We start from the raw sequence: 19,014 nt of genomic DNA on the forward strand, positions 1-19,014 counted from the left end.
ATTAATAGTGGGACAGATGTTCATAAGTAGAGTGGGTATTAATAGTGGGACAGATGTTCACAAGTAGAGTGGGTATTAATAGTGGGACAGATGTTCACCAGTAGAGTGGGTATTAATAGTGGGACTGATGTTCACCAGTAGAGTGGGTATTAATAGTGGGACTGATGTTCACCAGTAGAGTGGGTATTAATAGTGGGACTGATGTTCACCAGTAGAGTGGGTATTAATAGTGGGACTGATGTTCACCAGTAGAGTGGGTATTAATAGTGGGACAGATGTTCACCAGTAGAGTGGGTATTAATAGTGGGACAGATGTTCACCAGTAGAGTGGGTATTAATAGTGGGACTGATGTTCACCAGTAGAGTGGGTATTAATAGTGGGACAGATGTTCACCAGTAGAGTGGGTATTAATAGTGGGACAGATGTTCACCAGTAGGGTGGGTATTAATAGTGGGACAGATGTTCACCAGTAGAGTGGGTATTAATAGTGGGACAGATGTTCACCAGTAGAGTGGGTATTATAGTGGGACAGATGTTCACCAGTAGAGTGGGTATTAATAGTGGGACTGATGTTCACCAGTAGAGTGGGTATTAATAGTGGGACTGATGTTCACCAGTAGAGTGGGTATTAATAGTGGGACTGATGTTCACCAGTAGAGTGGGTATTAATAGTGGGACAGATGTTCACCAGTAGAGTGGGTATTAATAGTGGGACTGATGTTCACCAGTAGAGTGGGTATTAATAGTGGACTGATGTTCACCAGTAGAGTGGGTATTAATAGTGGGACTGATGTTCACCAGTAGAGTGGGTATTAATAGTGGGACTGATGTTCACCAGTAGAGTGGGTATTAATAGTGGGACAGATGTTCACCAGTAGAGTGGGTATTAATAGTGGGACAGATGTTCACCAGTAGAGTGGGTATTAATAGTGGGACAGATGTTCACAAGTAGAGTGGGTATTAATAGTGGGACAGATGTTCACCAGTAGAGTGGGTATTAATAGTGGGACAGATGTTCACCAGTAGAGTGGGTATTAATAGTGGGACAGATGTTCACCAGTAGAGTGGGTATTAATAGTGGGACAGATGTTCACCAGTAGAGTGGGTATTAATAGTGGGACAGATGTTCACCAGTAGAGTGGGTATTAATAGTGGGACAGATGTTCACAAGTAGAGTGGGTATTAATAGTGGGACAGATGTTCACAAGTAGAGTGGGTATTAATAGTGGGACTGATGTTCACCAGTAGAGTGGGTATTAATAGTGGGACAGATGTTCACAAGTAGAGTGGGTATTAATAGTGGGACATATGTTCACCAGTAGAGTGGGTATTAATAGTGGGACAGATGTTCACAAGTAGAGTGGGTATTAATAGTGGGACAGATGTTCACCAGTAGAGTGGGTATTAATAGTGGGACAGATGTTCACAAGTAGAGTGGGTATTAATAGTGGGACTGATGTTCACCAGTAGAGTGGGTATTAATAGTGGGACAGATGTTCACCAGTAGAGTGGGTATTAATAGTGGGACAGATGTTCACCAGTAGAGTGGGTATTAATAGTGGGACATGATGTTCACCAGTAGAGTGGGTATTAATAGTGGGACAGATGTTCACCAGTAGAGTGGGTATTAATAGTGGGACAGATGTTCACCAGTAGAGTGGGTATTAATAGTGGGACTGATGTTCACCAGTAGAGTGGGTATTAATAGTGGGACAGATGTTCACCAGTAGAGTGGGTATTAATAGTGGGACAGATGTTCACCAGTAGAGTGGGTATTAATAGTGGGACTGATGTTCACCAGTAGAGTGGGTATTAATAGTGGGACTGATGTTCACAAGTAGAGTGGGTATTAATAGTGGGACAGATGTTCACAAGTAGAGTGGGTATTAATAGTGGGACTGATGTTCACCAGTAGAGTGGGTATTAATAGTGGGACTGATGTTCACCAGTAGAGTGGGTATTAATAGTGGGACTGATGTTCACAAGTAGAGTGGGTATTAATAGTGGGACAGATGTTCACCAGTAGAGTGGGTATTAATAGTGGGACTGATGTTCACCAGTAGAGTGGGTATTAATAGTGGGACAGATGTTCACCAGTAGAGTGGGTATTAATAGTGGGACAGATGTTCACCAGTAGAGTGGGTATTAATAGTGGGACAGATGTTCACCAGTAGAGTGGGTATTAATAGTGGGACAGATGTTCACCAGTAGAGTGGGTATTAATAGTGGGACTGATGTTCACCAGTAGAGTGGGTATTAATAGTGGGACTGATGTTCACCAGTAGAGTGGGTATTAATAGTGGGACTGATGTTCACAAGTAGAGTGGGTATTAATAGTGGGACTGATGTTCACAAGTAGAGTGGGTATTAATAGTGGGACAGATGTTCACAAGTAGAGTGGGTATTAATAGTGGGACAGATGTTCACCAGTAGAGTGGGTATTAATAGTGGGACTGATGTTCACCAGTAGAGTGGGTATTAATAGTGGGACAGATGTTCACAAGTAGAGTGGGTATTAATAGTGGGACAGATGTTCACTAGTAGAGTGGGTATTAATAGTGGGACAGATGTTCACAAGTAGAGTGGGTATTAATAGTGGGACAGATGTTCACAAGTAGAGTGGGTATTAATAGTGGGACAGATGTTCACAAGTAGAGTGGGTATTAATAGTGGGACAGATGTTCACAAGTAGAGAGGGTATTAATAGTGGGACAGATGTTCACCAGTAGAGTGGGTATTAATAGTGGGACAGATGTTCACAAGTAGAGTGGGTATTAATAGTGGGACAGATGTTCACAAGTAGAGTGGGTATTAATAGTGGGACAGATGTTCACAAGTAGAGAGGGTATTAATAGTGGGACAGATGTTCACCAGTAGAGTGGGTATTAATAGTGGGACAGATGTTCACAAGTAGAGTGGGTATTAATAGTGGGACAGATGTTCACCAGTAGAGTGGGTATTAATAGTGGGACTGATGTTCACAAGTAGAGTGGGTATTAATAGTGGGACAGATGTTCACCAGTAGAGTGGGTATTAATAGTGGGACAGATGTTCACAAGTAGAGTGGGTATTAATAGTGGGACAGATGTTCACCAGTAGAGTGGGTATTAATAGTGGGACAGATGTTCACCAGTAGAGTGGGTATTAATAGTGGGACAGATGTTCACAAGTAGAGTGGGTATTAATAGTGGGACAGATGTTCACCAGTAGAGTGGGTATTAATAGTGGGACAGATGTTCACCAGTAGAGTGGGTATTAATAGTGGGACAGATGTTCACCAGTAGAGTGGGTATTAATAGTGGGACAGATGTTCACCAGTAGAGTGGGTATTAATAGTGGGACTGATGTTCACAAGTAGAGTGGGTATTAATAGTGGGACAGATGTTCACCAGTAGAGTGGGTATTAATAGTGGGACCAAGGTTTACAAATAATGTTTATAATATATATGTACATAACATTTGTTGTCCAGTGTCTACACTGGATATGTAGATTTATTTGGGGTGGTGAACAAGATGTATGAAATAATGAACTTGCAGATTAAAGGGAAATACTTACCAAATGGTGTAGGTGTTGGACTTGCTGATGGAGCTGGGGTAGTACTGGCATTTGCTGGATTGGCTGTCGCTGGTAAATCTAGAAGAAAGAAGTTTCCTCTAATTCAGTAATTCTGGTATTATACTAAGCATGTTGCTCTTCCATATCACTTGGAATCATTTCACATTTCACTGATAAGATCATTTTCAAGGAGATTTATTAGGGATAAGTAAAAACTTACATCCACAAGATGTTGGTGTAAACAGGATGTCATCAATGGCAATATCACCTTGGTAACTAGTTCCTCTGATGCCTTCAAACACAATCTGTGACAAAAGAACAGACAAAACCTCAATTCATATACAATCTGTTTATACAACACAACACAACAAAACAGTATGAAAGTCAAAAATTTATTGAATGGAACCAATAACTAGTTCAGGTTCATTTGATTATTAAATGTTTTGGCATTCTTAGGGGCTGCTCATTCTTACAACTAAATTACATCAACACAACTAACACCAATACAAAATAAAATTTGACTCACTACTAAAAAAGATACACCTAAACAATTAAAATACTAATGATACTATTGGGGCATGCAACCCCCAAGCTTGAGCGATCATAGCTTACATGTAGCTAGCTATGACTGATAGAAAGGAGAGATACCTAGCTTGAGCGACCTCAAGCCACAGAGTAAGCAGTTGATAAATACACAAAATATGATATAATGAATTGGGGGCAAGAAATTCCCCGAATCTGTAACAAAATTTTAAACAAAAACATTCTCAAAAGTGTACCCAGGATATTAGATAATGCAAATGATAAGAGACCTATGATGCCTGCATCATTCATCTGGATATTTCAATGATTAAAGCAAAGCACTCCCTACTTTGGGATCTGCCTCACAGTACCACGTATCACAGTCAACATTTTGCTTTAAAATTTAGCTGTCTGTATCACAGTCAACATTTTCCTTTAAAATAGAGCTATCTGTATCACAGTCAACATTTTCCTTTAAAATTTAGCTATCTGTATCACAGTCAACATTTTCCTTTAAAATTTAGCTATCTGGTTCCTAAGAAGATTCAAAGTTGAAAGGCACTCAACATTTATAACCAACTGACTTCCTATACTGGGCGCCGCCAATCTGGCAAATCAGTCAATCCATTTTTAGTTCATGTCTCTGAAGATTTGTTAAAAACAGCAGAAGACAGATTTCACCATTTGGGCCCCTTCCCTTCCACTCTGGTATAAGACCTTACATTTATACAATGTACAACATTGTGTTTCCTTCACCAAATAGTCCTCATGTGAAATTTGATTGAAATCCATCAGGACATTAAGAAGGGGCACCTAAAAATGATTTGTCTCTAATATGTTATAGTTCCACTACTGGTGCAATGGAGAAGGGAGGGGGATTTTCTTTGAAGGATTTCAATGTATTTGCTTTTTAATAATTCCCTTTTTGAGTACAGCCATTCAGGCCCAAGGCAGCCAGACTCAACGTTTAAACAAAACTTGTTCCCCTTTACCTAAGGTTGCTTCAGATCAAATTTGGACCAAATCATTTTAATCCTACAGAAGAAGAAGAATTTTTTTTGAATTTGCTATTTACTAATAATATCTTTCCTGTTGGGCACTTCTCCTCAAGCCACTGGGGGGCAAGACACACCATATATACAAAATTAGTTCCTTTCATCCAAAGATGCTTCACACCCAATTGGGACCATTAATTCATTTCTTAAGAAGGATTTTAAAGAAATCTAATTTGCTACATTCCTGTATAGACATGTTAGTTTGGTAAAAAATCAACTCTGTTGTTTATGACTGATAGTGATTTTAGGAAAATTTGATAGACAACGTATGTTCAGACCAGATGAGCTTAAATCTACATACACTGTATCATAATCGGTTCCTTACCTTGAAACTGTTCAACTGTGATACTCAAAGTTATTGTACATATATTTACTTACAGTGTATGTGTTAGACTATCGGACTAGACATGAGATACTTACAGTGTATGTGCTGGACTGTCGGACTAGACATGAGATATTTACAGTGTATGTGTTGGACTGTCGGACTAGACATGAGATATTTACAGTGTATGTGTTGGACTATCGGACTAGACATGAGATATTTACAGTGTATGTGCTGGACTGTGGGACTTGACATGAGATACTTACAGTGTATGTGTTGGACTGTCGGACTAGACATGAGATATTTACAGTGTATGTGTTGGACTGTGGGACTTGACATGAGATACTTACAGTGTATGTGCTGGACTGTCGGACTAGACATGAGATATTTACAGTGTATGTGTTGGACTATCGGACTAGACATGAGATATTTACAGTGTATGTGCTGGACTGTGGGACTTGACATGAGATACTTACAGTGTATGTGTTGGACTGTCGGACTAGACATGAGATATTTACAGTGTATGTGTTGGACTGTGGGACTTGACATGAGATACTTACAGTGTATGTGCTGGACTGTCGGACTAGACATGAGATATTTACAGTGTATGTGTTGGACTATCGGACTAGACATGAGATACTTACAGTGTATGTGTTGGACTGTGGGACTTGACATGAGATACTTACAGTGTATGTGTTGGACTGTCGGACTAGACATGAGATATTTACGGTGTGTGTGTTGGACTGTGGGACTAGACATGAGATACTTACAGTGTATGTGCTGGACTGTGGGACTAGACATGAGATATTTACGGTGTGTGTGTTGGACTATCGGACTAGACATGAGATACTTACAGTGTATGTGCTGGACTATGGGACTTGACATGAGATACTTACAGTGTATGTGTTGGACTATCGGACTGGACATGAGATACTTACAGTGTATGTGCTGGACTGTCGGACTAGACATGAGATATTTACAGTGTATGTGTTGGACTATCGGACTAGACATGAGATACTTACAGTGTATGTGCTGGACTGTGGGACCATTGGTATCTGTCCTTGGTGCCAGGCATTCTGTTGGTTACCATATAGTGTCCAAAGTGTGGTGAGTGTTCCAGTGGAGGTTGTATTGACATACACATTGAGACTTCCTGCAGCATGAAATTGTTCCAAAAATATCAGCAACAAATATAACTAGAACTTTCGTTCGGGGCCAACACAGACTGATATACCAGTATACTCCCTAACTTTGTTGCAGGGAGGTATCATTAGAGTTTTGAAATAACCGAACTATAAATACATGACAAATTGTGTATGACTTACCTACAGCAGTACCATACATGTGGTACCAGAAACTCATACAGGTAGTGGTAGAGGTTGGCGACCTTGGAGTACTGACAAGCCATGCTTTATCACCAGGCACTCGTGGTGCGGATGTCTCAACGAACATGTAGTAACCTGTAATATACATAATTAATGTCAGTAACTTAATCGTTAATTCCATATATCAAATGATTTAGTAATGCTTACCGGTACTGTCAGTAACTTAATCGTTAATTCCATATATCAAATGATTTAGTAATGCTTACCGTTACTGTCAGTAACTTAATCGTTAATTCCATATATCAAATGATTTAGTAATGCTTACCGTTACTGTCAAACATTAAACAATAGTGGTACATACGGACCTGTGAACATCAGCTACGATATTGACCTGTGACCTGTAGTTCTACTAATGGCCTGGGAACTAAAGCTACTCTTAAAATATTGAACTTTGACCTGGCAGTTCTACTAACAACCTGTGACCTTTAGCTATGATATTGACCATTGGCCAGCAGTTCTACTAATGACCTGTGACCTTTACCTATGATATTGACCATTGGAAAGCAGTTCTACTAACAACCTGTGACCTTTAGCTATGATATTGACCATTGGCCAGCAGTTCTACTAAAGACCTGTGACCTTTAGCTATGATATTGAACACTGGCCAGTAGTTCTACTAATGACCTGTGACCTTTAGCTATGATATTGACCTTTGACTCGTCATTCTACCAATGACCTGTGACCTTTAGCTATGAAATTGACCTTTGAAAGGTTGTTCCACTAATGACCTGTGACCTTTAGCTATGATATTGACCTTTGGCCCTGTAGTTCTACCAATGACCTGTGACCTTTAGCTATGATACTGACCTTTGAAAGGTTGTTCTACTCACCTGTGAAACCTCCAGTGGTGTGGTCAGAACTTGGACCAGTAAACTGGGTTTGTGTACGACCCCTTTTTCTCAACCAATCAAAATCATCCCCTTGAATATTGGACCACAAACATGTATCCTTTTCAAAGTTACAATTTCCATTGCCTGCACAAGCTCCAGCAGTGATTTTGACATCATCAATGGCTATGTCACTCTGGTACCCACTGCCTATCACTCCTTCAAATACGGCCTACAAAACAAGATAGTTATAATTAATATTGGCTGCATAACTTACAAAGGAAAGATCAATAAACAAAATGCCCATGGGACTAAAGAGTCACCTGAGTCTTGAAATATTTAAGTTAATTTAATTGACCCTTTTTGGCCCCGCCAATTAGCCTAGGCGGTCAGTCTAGATCAACATGTGTATACCATCAAGCTGTCATCCAATGATAATAATGTTACCATTATGATGAATTCTAATTGAAATCAAATAAATGATAGTCAATATTGTGATTTCTTAATATAAACTATAGTAAAGTTTACCACCTCCCCAGGGGGCAAACTGAGACCTCAGGATCAAGAAATTCACAATTTTGAGACATTTCTATCTGTGAAGAGTATTTGATTCTACCATATGTGGGTGCTGAGAAGACTTTTGAAATTTCAGTCTATTTGACCCTTTTGGCCATACCCCTCAGGCCCCTACGGGTTGGTACTATATAATTCACAATTTTGGTTGACCTTTAGTCATGGGAGATTCCTACCAAATTTCATTGAATTAACCCTGGTTCGTAGTGTTTGGAGAAAAAGTTGAATATGTAAATTTGTTACAGACGAAAAACCATGATGCAGGACAAAAGGCAGTTAGAATAGGTCACTTAGACATGGTCACAGGTGTCCTAAAAAGACATGGTTAACAAAACGTTTGAAGTAGTGACCAAGATCACTAGCAATGACCTCCAAGGAAGTGACTGTCACCCCTAACACTGACCTCCAAAGAAGTGACCAAAAACCCTAACACTGACCTCCCACAAAGTGACCAACCTCCCTAACACTGACCTCCCACAAAGTGACCAACATCCCTAACACTGACCTCCCACAAAGTGACCAACATCCCTAACAATGACCTCCCACAAAGTGACCAACATCCCTAACACTGACCTCCCACGAAATGACCAACATCCCTAACACTGACCTCCCACAAAGTGACCAACATCCCTATCACTGACCTCCAAAGTAGTGACCAACATCCCTAACACTGACTTCCCACAAAGTGACCAACATCCCTAACACTGACCTCCAACAAGGTGACCAACCTCCCTAACACTGACCTCCAAAGTAGTGACCAACCTCCCTAACACCGACCTCCCACAAAGTGACCAACATCCCTAACACTGACCTCCCACAAAGTGACCAACATCCCTAACACTGACCTCACACAAAGTGACCAACCTCCCTAACACTGACCTCCCACAAAGTGACCAACATCCCTAACACTGACCTCCCACAAAGTCACTGACCTCCCTAACACTGACCTCCCACAAAGTGACCAACCTCCCTAACACTGACTTCCCACAAAGTGACTGACCTCCTTAACACTGACCTCCCACAAAGTGACCAACATCCCTAACACTGACCTCCGCCAAAGTGACCAACATCCCTAACACTGACTTCCCACAAAGTGACCAACATCCCCAACACTGACCTCCGCCAAAGTGACCAACATCCCTAACACTGACCTCCCACAAAGTGACCAATATCCCCAACACTGACCTCCGCCAAAGTGACCAACATCCCTAACACTGACCTCCGCCAAAGTGACCAATATCCCCAACACTGACCTCCGCCAAAGTGACCAATATCCCTAACACTGATCTCCGCCAAAGTGACCAACATCCCTAACACTGACCTCCCACAAAGTGACCAATATCCCCAACACTGACCTCCGCCAAAGTGACCAACATCCCCAACACTGACCTCCGCCAAAGTGACCAACATCCCTAACACTGACCTCACACAAAGTGACCAACATCCCTAACACTGACCTCCCAGGTAGACTGTGCTTTAACAGTAACTTCAGCCTCAATCCATTTGTTTCCTTGGTTACCAGACTTTGACCAGATGGGTGAGCCTCGGCTGCCAGCCTGTTGTACATATATAGTGAGGTTGCCAATCTGCCTGCCATACATGTGGTACCAGAACTGTAGACAGCTCCCAACTGTAGGGGCATTGTCGGTGCTGAGTAGCCGTGCTTTCTGGCCTTGTAGTCGGGGTCGTGATGACTCAATGTATACATAGTGACCTAAAAAATAAAAAATTTTGTTGCAAATAATTTTGTTTATAAATACCCAAGAGTGAAATATTTTCAAGACTTTATTACCGAAAACTGGCATCCAGCCCATTTATAGAACCAATAAGCTAGCTATTCCTTCTAAAGTGAGTTTAGACAATTAAGTTTTGATTCCTACTACACTGTGACCTATAGGTCTCCCTGGTAACTAATATAAAAGTGAGTTTAGACAATTAAGTTATAATGCCTACTACACTGTGACCTATGGGTCTCCCTGGTAACAGATATAAAAGTGAGTTTTTAACAATTAAGTTATAATGCCTACTACACTGTGACCTACATTGTATGGGTCTCCCTGGTAACAAATATAAAAGTGAGTTTAGACAATTAAGTTATAATGCCTACTATACAGTGACCTGTCTCCCTGGTAACAGATATAAAAGTGAGTTTAGACAATTAAGTTATAATGCCTACTATACAGTGACCTATGGGTCTCCCTGGTAACTAATATAAAATGAGTTTAGACAATTAAGTTATGATTTCTACTACCTAGTGACTGATGTGTCTCCCTGGTAACAAATCTAATAAGAAGTCCATGTGCATACCATCAAACTGTTATCCCATGCTAACCATATAATTCACAATTTTGGCTGACATTTAATTTGGTTCAGCAGTTTTAGGGAGAGTTGAAAATGTAAATTGTTTACGACGCACGACACCAGACACAAGGCAATCACAATAGGTTGTCTACTTAAAATGAACTATGTAAGAACCATTAATTTTCAGACATATTCTAATTACTAGTGACCAGTGGGCCTCTTTACCTCGTGCTGACCCATAGGTATGGTCAGCGCTTGGTCCAGTGTTGGCAGATGATGTGTGTCCACTCTTCCAAGACCAGTCAAAATTGTCTCTTCTGTCCTGGGTGTAGCCGCATAGTTTCTGATCCTCAAAGGTGCATGAACTAACTGCAGCTGTAAGGAATTCAAAGATTGCAATAAATGTTCTCAAGGTGAGTTTTTTAGGGTTGAGCACAAGGCTCTTACACCAATAAATGTTCTCAAGGTGAGTTTTTTAGGGTTGAGCACAAGGCTCTTACACCAATAAATGTTCTCAAGGTGAGTTTTTTAGGGTTGAGCACAAGGCTCTTACACCAATAAATGTTCTCAAGGTGAGTTTTTTAGGGTTGAGCACAAGGCTCTTACACCAATAAATGTTCTCAAGGTGAGTTTTTTAGGGTTGAGCACAAGGCTCTTACACCAATAAATGTTCTCAAGGTAAGTTTTTTAGGGTTGAGCACAAGGCTCTTACACCAATAAATGTTCTCAAGGTGAGTTTTTTAGGGTTGAGCACAAGGCTCTTACACCAATAAATGTTCTCAAGGTGAGTTTTTTAGGGTTGAGCACAAGGCTCTTACACCAATAAATGTTCTCAAGGTGAGTTTTTTAGGGTCGAGCACAAGGCTCTTACACCAATAAATGTTCTCAAGGTGAGTTTTTTAGGGTTGAGCACAAGGCTCTTACACCAATAAATGTTCTCAAGGTGAGTTTTTTAGGGTTGAGCACAAGGCTCTTACACCAATAAATGTTCTCAAGGTGAGTTTTTTAGGGTTGAGCGCAAGGCTCTTACACCAATAAATGTTCTCAAGGTGAGTTTTTTAGGGTTGAACACAAGGCTCTTACACCAATAAATTAAAAGAAATAACCATGCATGGAAGAAATGCTCATTAGTTAAAAAAACGGTTTGCAAAGGAGGATTATTGCATCAATTACTCAATGACTCTAACATTTGGACTTCAAAAAAGATCGCAAGGAAGCATTTTACCCCATGACCATGATCTATGGGCAGTTGATTCTCTGGTTAATAAGGACCATCTTTATTTGCTTCATGTCATAACAAAATGTTCATTTGCAGTGAAAAGATAGAAAAAAAATTTACCCTGACCTTTGGACCCAATGACCTTGATTCTTCACCTTGATTATTACCCAAGTATGTATTATTGTAAACTTTACCTCTTGATCAAATTTCATGTACAGCAGTACTATACTGAAGTTATTAGATGGGAAAAAGATTTGTTGGCGGACAGAGAGACAGACAGATAGACAGTGTGATTATAGCATCTCGGATACTGTACAATACTAATTAAATACATAACCAAACTTTGAACAACAATTCCAAATAATATACGTCAATACAATAGATTAATACATCATATTGTCATAGACACATTCAATGGCTACGACACACACCACAGAATTCCATACCTTGACAGGAGCCATCTGATATACTGACATCATCAATGGCGATATCACCACGGTAACTGATTCCACGGACACCTTCAATCACAACCTGGTAGGTAGAGTTGGCCTGGATGTTTACAGATGTGGTATACCATTTGTTACTGAGGGTGCCTGTGTGGCTCCACACTGGGGTACCATATGTGGAGCCCACCTTGGTGTAGACATTCAGCGTTTTAACATCTGTACCATACATATGGTACCAAAACTTGAGGCACTTGGGTCCTGTGGTAGATATTGTGGCACTCGACAACCTAGCCTTGTCATTGTTTCTTCTCGGAGACGACGCCTCAATGTACAAATAGGACCCTGAACCTGAATATACAAAATAACATTATCACTGTATTAGCACTGTAGTTAGTGGATCAGCGATAAGGTAGATTCCCCCACCCTTTCTCACAGAGTAGTGAGACCCGTTAACATCATTAGATACCCCCACCCTTTCTCACAGAGTAGTGAGAACTGTTAACATCATTAGATACCCCCACCCTTTCTCACAGAGTAGTGAGAACTGTTAACATAATTAGATACCCCCACCCTTTCTCACAGAGTAGTGAGAACTGTTAACATCATTAGATACCCCCACCCTTTCTCACAGAGTAGTGAGACCCGTTAACATCATTAGATACCCCCACCCTTTCTCACAGAGTAGTGAGACCCGTTAACATCATTAGATACCTCCACCCTTTCTCACAGAGTAGTGAGACCCGTTAACATCATTAGATACCTCCACCCTTTCTCACAGAGTAGTGAGACCCGTTAACATCATTAGATACCCCCACCCTTTCTCACAGAGTAGTGAGAACTGTTAACATCATTAGATACCCCCACCCTTTCTCACAGAGTAGTGAGAACTGTTAACATCATTAGATACCCCCACCCTTTCTCACAGAGTAGTGAGAACCTGTTAACATCATTAGATACCCCCACCCTTTCTCACAGAGTAGTGAGACCCGTTAACATCATTAGATACCCCCACCCTTTCTCACAGAGTAGTGAGACCCGTTAACATCATTAGATACCCCCACCCTTTCTCACAGAGTAGTGAGACCCGTTAACATCATTAGATACCCCCACCCTTTCTCACAGAGTAGTGAGAACCGTTAACATCATTAGATACCCCCACCCTTTCTCACAGAGTAGTGAGAACTGTTAACATCATTAGATACCCCCACCCTTTCTCACAGAGTAGTGAGACCCGTTAACATCATTAGATACCCCCACCCTTTCTCACAGAGTAGTGAGACCCGTTAACATCATTAGATACCCCCACCCTTTCTCACAGAGTAGTGAGACCTGTTAACATCATTAGATACCCCCACCCTTTCTCACAGAGTAGTGAGAACTGTTAACATCATTAGATACCCCCACCCTTTCTCACAGAGTAGTGAGAACTGTTAACATCATTAGATACCCCCACCCTTTCTCACAGAGTAGTGAGAACCGTTAACATCATTAGATACCCCCACCCTTTCTCACAGAGTAGTGAGACCCGTTAACATCATTAGATTACCCCCACCCTTTCTCACAGAGTAGTGAGAACCGTTAACATCATTAGATACCCCCACCCTTTCTCACAGAGTAGTGAGACCCGTTAACATCATTAGATACCCCCACCCTTTCTCACAGAGTAGTGAGACCCGTTAACATCATTAGATACCCCCACCCTTTCTCACAGAGTAGTGAGAACTGTTAACATCATTAGATACCCCCACCCTTTCTCACAGAGTAGTGAGAACTGTTAACATCATTAGATACCCCCACCCTTTCTCACAGAGTAGTGAGACCCGTTAACATCATTAGATACCCCCACCCTTTCTCACAGAGTAGTGAGAACCCGTTAACATCATTAGATACCCCCACCCTTTCTCACAGAGTAGTGAGAACCTGTTAACGTCATTAGATACCCCCACCCTTTCTCACAGAGTAGTGAGAACTGTTAACATCATTAGATACCCCCACCCTTTCTCACAGAGTAGTGAGACCCGTTAACATCATTAGATACCTCCACCCTTTCTCACAGAGTAGTGAGACCCGTTAACATCATTAGATACCCCCACCCTTTCTCACAGAGTAGTGAGAACCTGTTAACATCATTAGATACCCCCACCCTTTCTCACAGAGTAGTGAGACCTGTTAACATCATTAGATACCCCCACCCTTTCTCACAGAGTAGTGAGACCCGTTAACATCATTAGATACCCCCACCCTTTCTCACAGAGTAGTGAGACCCGTTAACATCATTAGATACCCCCACCCTTTCTCACAGAGTAGTGAGAACTGTTAACATCATTAGATACCCCCACCCTTTCTCACAGAGTAGTGAGACCCGTTAACATCATTAGATCCCCCACCCTTTCTCACAGAGTAGTGAGACCTGTTAACATCATTAGATACCCCCACCCTTTCTCACAGAGTAGTGAGAACTGTTAACATCATTAGATACCCCCACCCTTTCTCACAGAGTAGTGAGACCCGTTAACATCATTAGATACCCCCACCCTTTCTCACAGAGTAGTGAGAACTGTTAACATCATTAGATACCCCACCCTTTCTCACAGAGTAGTGAGACCCGTTAACATCATTAGATACCCCCACCCTTTCTCACAGAGTAGTGAGACCCGTTAACATCATTAGATACCCCACCCTTTCTCACAGAGTAGTGAGAACTGTTAACATCATTAGATACCCCCACCCTTTCTCACAGAGTAGTGAGACCCGTTAACATCATTAGATACCCCCACCCTTTCTCACAGAGTAGTGAGACCCGTTAACATCATTAGATACCCCCACCCTTTCTCACAGAGTAGTGAGAACTGTTAACATCATTAGATACCTCCACCCTTTCTCACAGAGTAGTGAGACCCGTTAACATCATTAGATACCCCCACCCTTCTCACAGAGTAGTGAGAACCTGTTAACATCATTAGATACCCCCACCCTTTCTCACAGAGTAGTGAGAACCGTTAACATCATTAGATACCCCCACCCTTTCTCACAGAGTAGTGAGAACTGTAACATCATAGATACCCCCACCCTTTCTCACAGAGTAGTGAGACCCGTTAACATCATTAGATACCCCCACCCTTTCTCACAGAGTAGTGAGACCCGTTAACATCATTAGATACCCCCACCCTTTCTCACAGAGTAGTGAGACCTGTTAACATCATTAGATACCCCCACCCTTTCTCACAGAGTAGTGAGACCCGTTAACATCATTAGATACCCCCACCCTTTCTCACAGAGTAGTGAGAACTGTTAACATCATTAGATACCCCCACCCTTTCTCACAGAGTAGTGAGACCCGTTAACATCATTAGATACCCCCACCCTTTCTCACAGAGTAGTGAGAACCTGTTAACATCATTAGATACCCCCACCCTTTCTCACAGAGTAGTGAGACCCTGTTAACATCATTAGATACCCTCCACCCTTTCTCACAGAGTAGTGAGACCCTGTAACATCATTAGATACCCCCACCCTTTCTCACAGAGTAGTGAGACCTGTTAACATCATTAGATACCCCACCCCTTTCTCACAGAGTAGTGAGACCCGTTAACATCATTAGATACCCTCACCCTTTCTCACAGAGTAGTGAGACCGTTAACATCATTAGATACCCCCACCCTTCTCACAGAGTAGTGAGACACGTTAACATCATATTAGATACCCCCACCCTTTCTCACAGAGTAGTGAGACCCCGTTACACATCATTAGATACCTCCCACCCTTTCTCACAGAGTAGTGAGAACTCGTTAACATCATTAGATTACCCCCACCCTTTCTCACAGAGTAGTGAGAACCGTTAACATCATTAGATACCTCCACCCTTCTCACAGAGTAGTGAGACCCGTAACATCATTAGATACCCCCACCCTTTCTCACAGAGTAGTGAGACCCGTTAACATCATTAGATACCCCACCCTTTCTCACAGAGTAGTGAGACCCGTTAACATCATTAGATACCCCCACCCTTTCTCACAGAGTAGTGAGAACTGTTAACATCATTAGATACCCCCACCCTTTCTCACAGAGTAGTGAGAACTGTTAACATCATTAGATACCCCCACCCTTTCTCACAGAGTAGTGAGACCCGTTAACATCATTAGATACCCCCACCCTTTCTCACAGAGTAGTGAGAACTGTTAACATCATTAGATACCCCCACCCTTTCTCACAGAGTAGTGAGACCCGTTAACATCATTAGATACCCCCACCCTTTCTCACAGAGTAGTGAGAACTGTTAACATCATAAGTTAACATTGGCTTATTTCAACGATATCACCAAAAATCAAACGATTTTGGCAGAAATTGTCACCATAATATTCCCCCAATAATATCATACCCCCAATATATTCAGAATTTACCATCTCATTATATAAGGTCATCCATGTATGTTAAATGATGGTACTAAAAATGTATCCACTGGTTGTCTCTAGATTATATTACCAGATGTGTGGTCACTGCTTGGACCAGTCCCTCCTGTACCAGTGCTGCCTCTTTTTCGTGTCCAGTCGAATTGGTCATCCTTGTTCTGGGTCCAGGTACAGATTCCATTGTCAAAGTTACAGTCATACTGACTTGGGGCTAAAACACACAGTTTGATGGTAAGATACAAAGTATTGTTGCAATACTGCAAAGTTAACATGGACTTGTATATAATATATACTATTCCTGAGAGAATTATTTATCAAAATATTTCAGTCAATGTGATAGTGATATGAACTCAATGGTGCATGATCTATGACTCGACCAGTCAAGGTACATGACCTACCTGTGGTTGGGCTGGCTGTTGTAGACGGAGTAGAAACGGGAGGCAAGGTGTTTCCTGACATGGCATCCACTGGTAATACTATAGAAACAAATGATAACAATTCTCACCAAAATGCCAAAATTACATTTCCAAAATCAAATATAACAAAACAAATTCATAAACTGTCACCTAGAGGCACAGGGCTAAGTAACCAAATGGTGACTAGTTCATGTACCTGCATGGAGATGTTTAATTCTTGACCAACATAAATTAGCATGTTTTAGGGCAGTGTAGAAAATGTCATGTGCATGATGTACCTGGTAAGTGCCGATGGCAGCTATAAATATGCTCAGGGAGTTGAGAAAGACAAGGGCTAGTTGCTAAAGGACCAATAACCACAGATATAAATTGTGAACAACTTTTAACAACTATATTGCTGTGATAAAGAGAAAATGAAAACTTATTATTATAATTCAAAATGCTGGTTTTATTTCACTATTTTTAATTTGTTTTAATATACAAACATCAGGATATAATTTGATCAGCTTCATGTCCAGTTTTTTTCAATTGCAGGGCTTGTTGATTCTTTACCTTGACAAGTGCCTACACTGAAGGCAATATCGTCAATGGCAACATAGCCTCCTCTGTAGGTACCCTTGGCCAGTTGTAGGACGACTCTGAAAGGTGTGGCACTGGTGACAGGGAACTGACCTTGGTTCCATCCCGCCGAAGGATTGAAGGAAATATGCCACATCAAAGTGCTGGTGTTACCCTAGACATAGATAGTCGTAAAATGTTAAGTGTAATCTTATGAATTAGTTTTAGTGCATTATAATCAGTAACTGTATCACCTGTATCACCTGTAAAACTCTGTCAATCATACATTATAACTATTGACTGTATCACCTGTAAAACTCAATACATGTAAATGATAACCACTATCTGATTCAGCTTTCTCACTCACTTGTTGAACTATCAGCTTTCTCACTCACTTGTTGAACTTTAAGATTCAGCTTTCTCACCCACTTGTTGAACTTTATGATTCAGCTTTCTCACTCACTTGTTGAACTTTAAGATTCAGCTTTCTCATTCACTTGTTGAACTTTAAGATTCAGCTTTCTCATTCACTTGTTGAACTATCTGATTCAGCTTTCTCACCCACTTGTTGAACTTTATGATTCAGCTTTCTCACCCACTTGTTGAACTTTAGGATTCAGCTTTCTCATTCACTTGTTGAACTATCTGATTCAGCTTTCTCATTCACTTGTTGAACTAACCATAATCAGCATTCCTACTTACTTGTTGAACTAACCATAATGAGCATTCCTACTTACTTGTTGAACTATACCATTGAGAATTCCCACATTATTTCCCGTGATCGTATAAAAGAAGGTGAAACACTGGCCAGTGCTGCTAGTTGGGGCCATAATCTGAGACATGTAAGAAGCTTTGGAGCCTGAGGACAAGGAGCTTCGTCCATTGAAGTACAAGTAGTGACCTAAAATGTTGGATGTTTTGTTACAACACAATATGTACAACAATAGTTCTACTGTTTTTTTTTCCTTTGGTATTTGTTGTCTATGGATTCTGTGTATTAGATGGATACATGTCTATATGTCTTAAACTTGTACTCTCTAGTTTGTTACCTGTTCAAGGCTTAAAAAATCATCTTTGAACATTAATTTGTCTTCCTGTCATTTTACTATTTGAATATTGCTTAAACTTGAACAAAATGTTGAAAATTTAGTGAAACTGTGTATCTTCAAGCTAATTAAAACAAATCTTATCAATGAATTACTCCATGTGGCATTTGATAAGCCTGCATTGTATTTAGTAACATGATAAAGCCTACCTTTCCTTAATCCGAATGTGTGGTCCCCTGTCGGAGTTTGTCGTGATACATATCTCTGGCCTTGATGAACAACCCAATCAAAGCTATCTGTCTTGTCATTACGCCATCCACATGATCCATTCTCAAAACTACAGTCACCTGTACAGTACATACAGTTATAAAATGTAGC

The 19,014-nt window shown here is 40.9% G+C and overlaps 1 protein-coding gene across 1 annotated transcript in view; it reads right to left on the reverse strand.

Moving 5' to 3' along the window:
• The window catches only part of LOC117335852 (MAM and LDL-receptor class A domain-containing protein 1-like), a 60,604-nt gene that overhangs the window by 15,747 nt on the left and 25,843 nt on the right, over positions 1-19,014 (reverse strand). The window contains exons 20-32 of the mRNA XM_033896097.1: positions 18,846-18,983; positions 18,328-18,491; positions 17,585-17,765; positions 17,015-17,092; positions 16,690-16,827; positions 12,208-12,555; positions 10,768-10,917; positions 9,699-9,955; positions 7,672-7,900; positions 6,782-6,916; positions 6,479-6,609; positions 3,778-3,862; positions 3,558-3,635 (exon numbers count right to left, since the gene is read on the reverse strand). Coding sequence (XP_033751988.1) covers positions 3,558-3,635; positions 3,778-3,862; positions 6,479-6,609; positions 6,782-6,916; positions 7,672-7,900; positions 9,699-9,955; positions 10,768-10,917; positions 12,208-12,555; positions 16,690-16,827; positions 17,015-17,092; positions 17,585-17,765; positions 18,328-18,491; positions 18,846-18,983 — 2,112 coding nt within the window. The remainder of the gene's footprint in view (positions 1-3,557; positions 3,636-3,777; positions 3,863-6,478; positions 6,610-6,781; positions 6,917-7,671; positions 7,901-9,698; positions 9,956-10,767; positions 10,918-12,207; positions 12,556-16,689; positions 16,828-17,014; positions 17,093-17,584; positions 17,766-18,327; positions 18,492-18,845; positions 18,984-19,014) is intronic.

The sequence above is a fragment of the Pecten maximus genome, chromosome 10, assembly GCF_902652985.1.
Source record: "Pecten maximus chromosome 10, xPecMax1.1, whole genome shotgun sequence".
Lineage (NCBI taxonomy): Eukaryota > Metazoa > Mollusca > Bivalvia > Pectinida > Pectinidae > Pecten > Pecten maximus.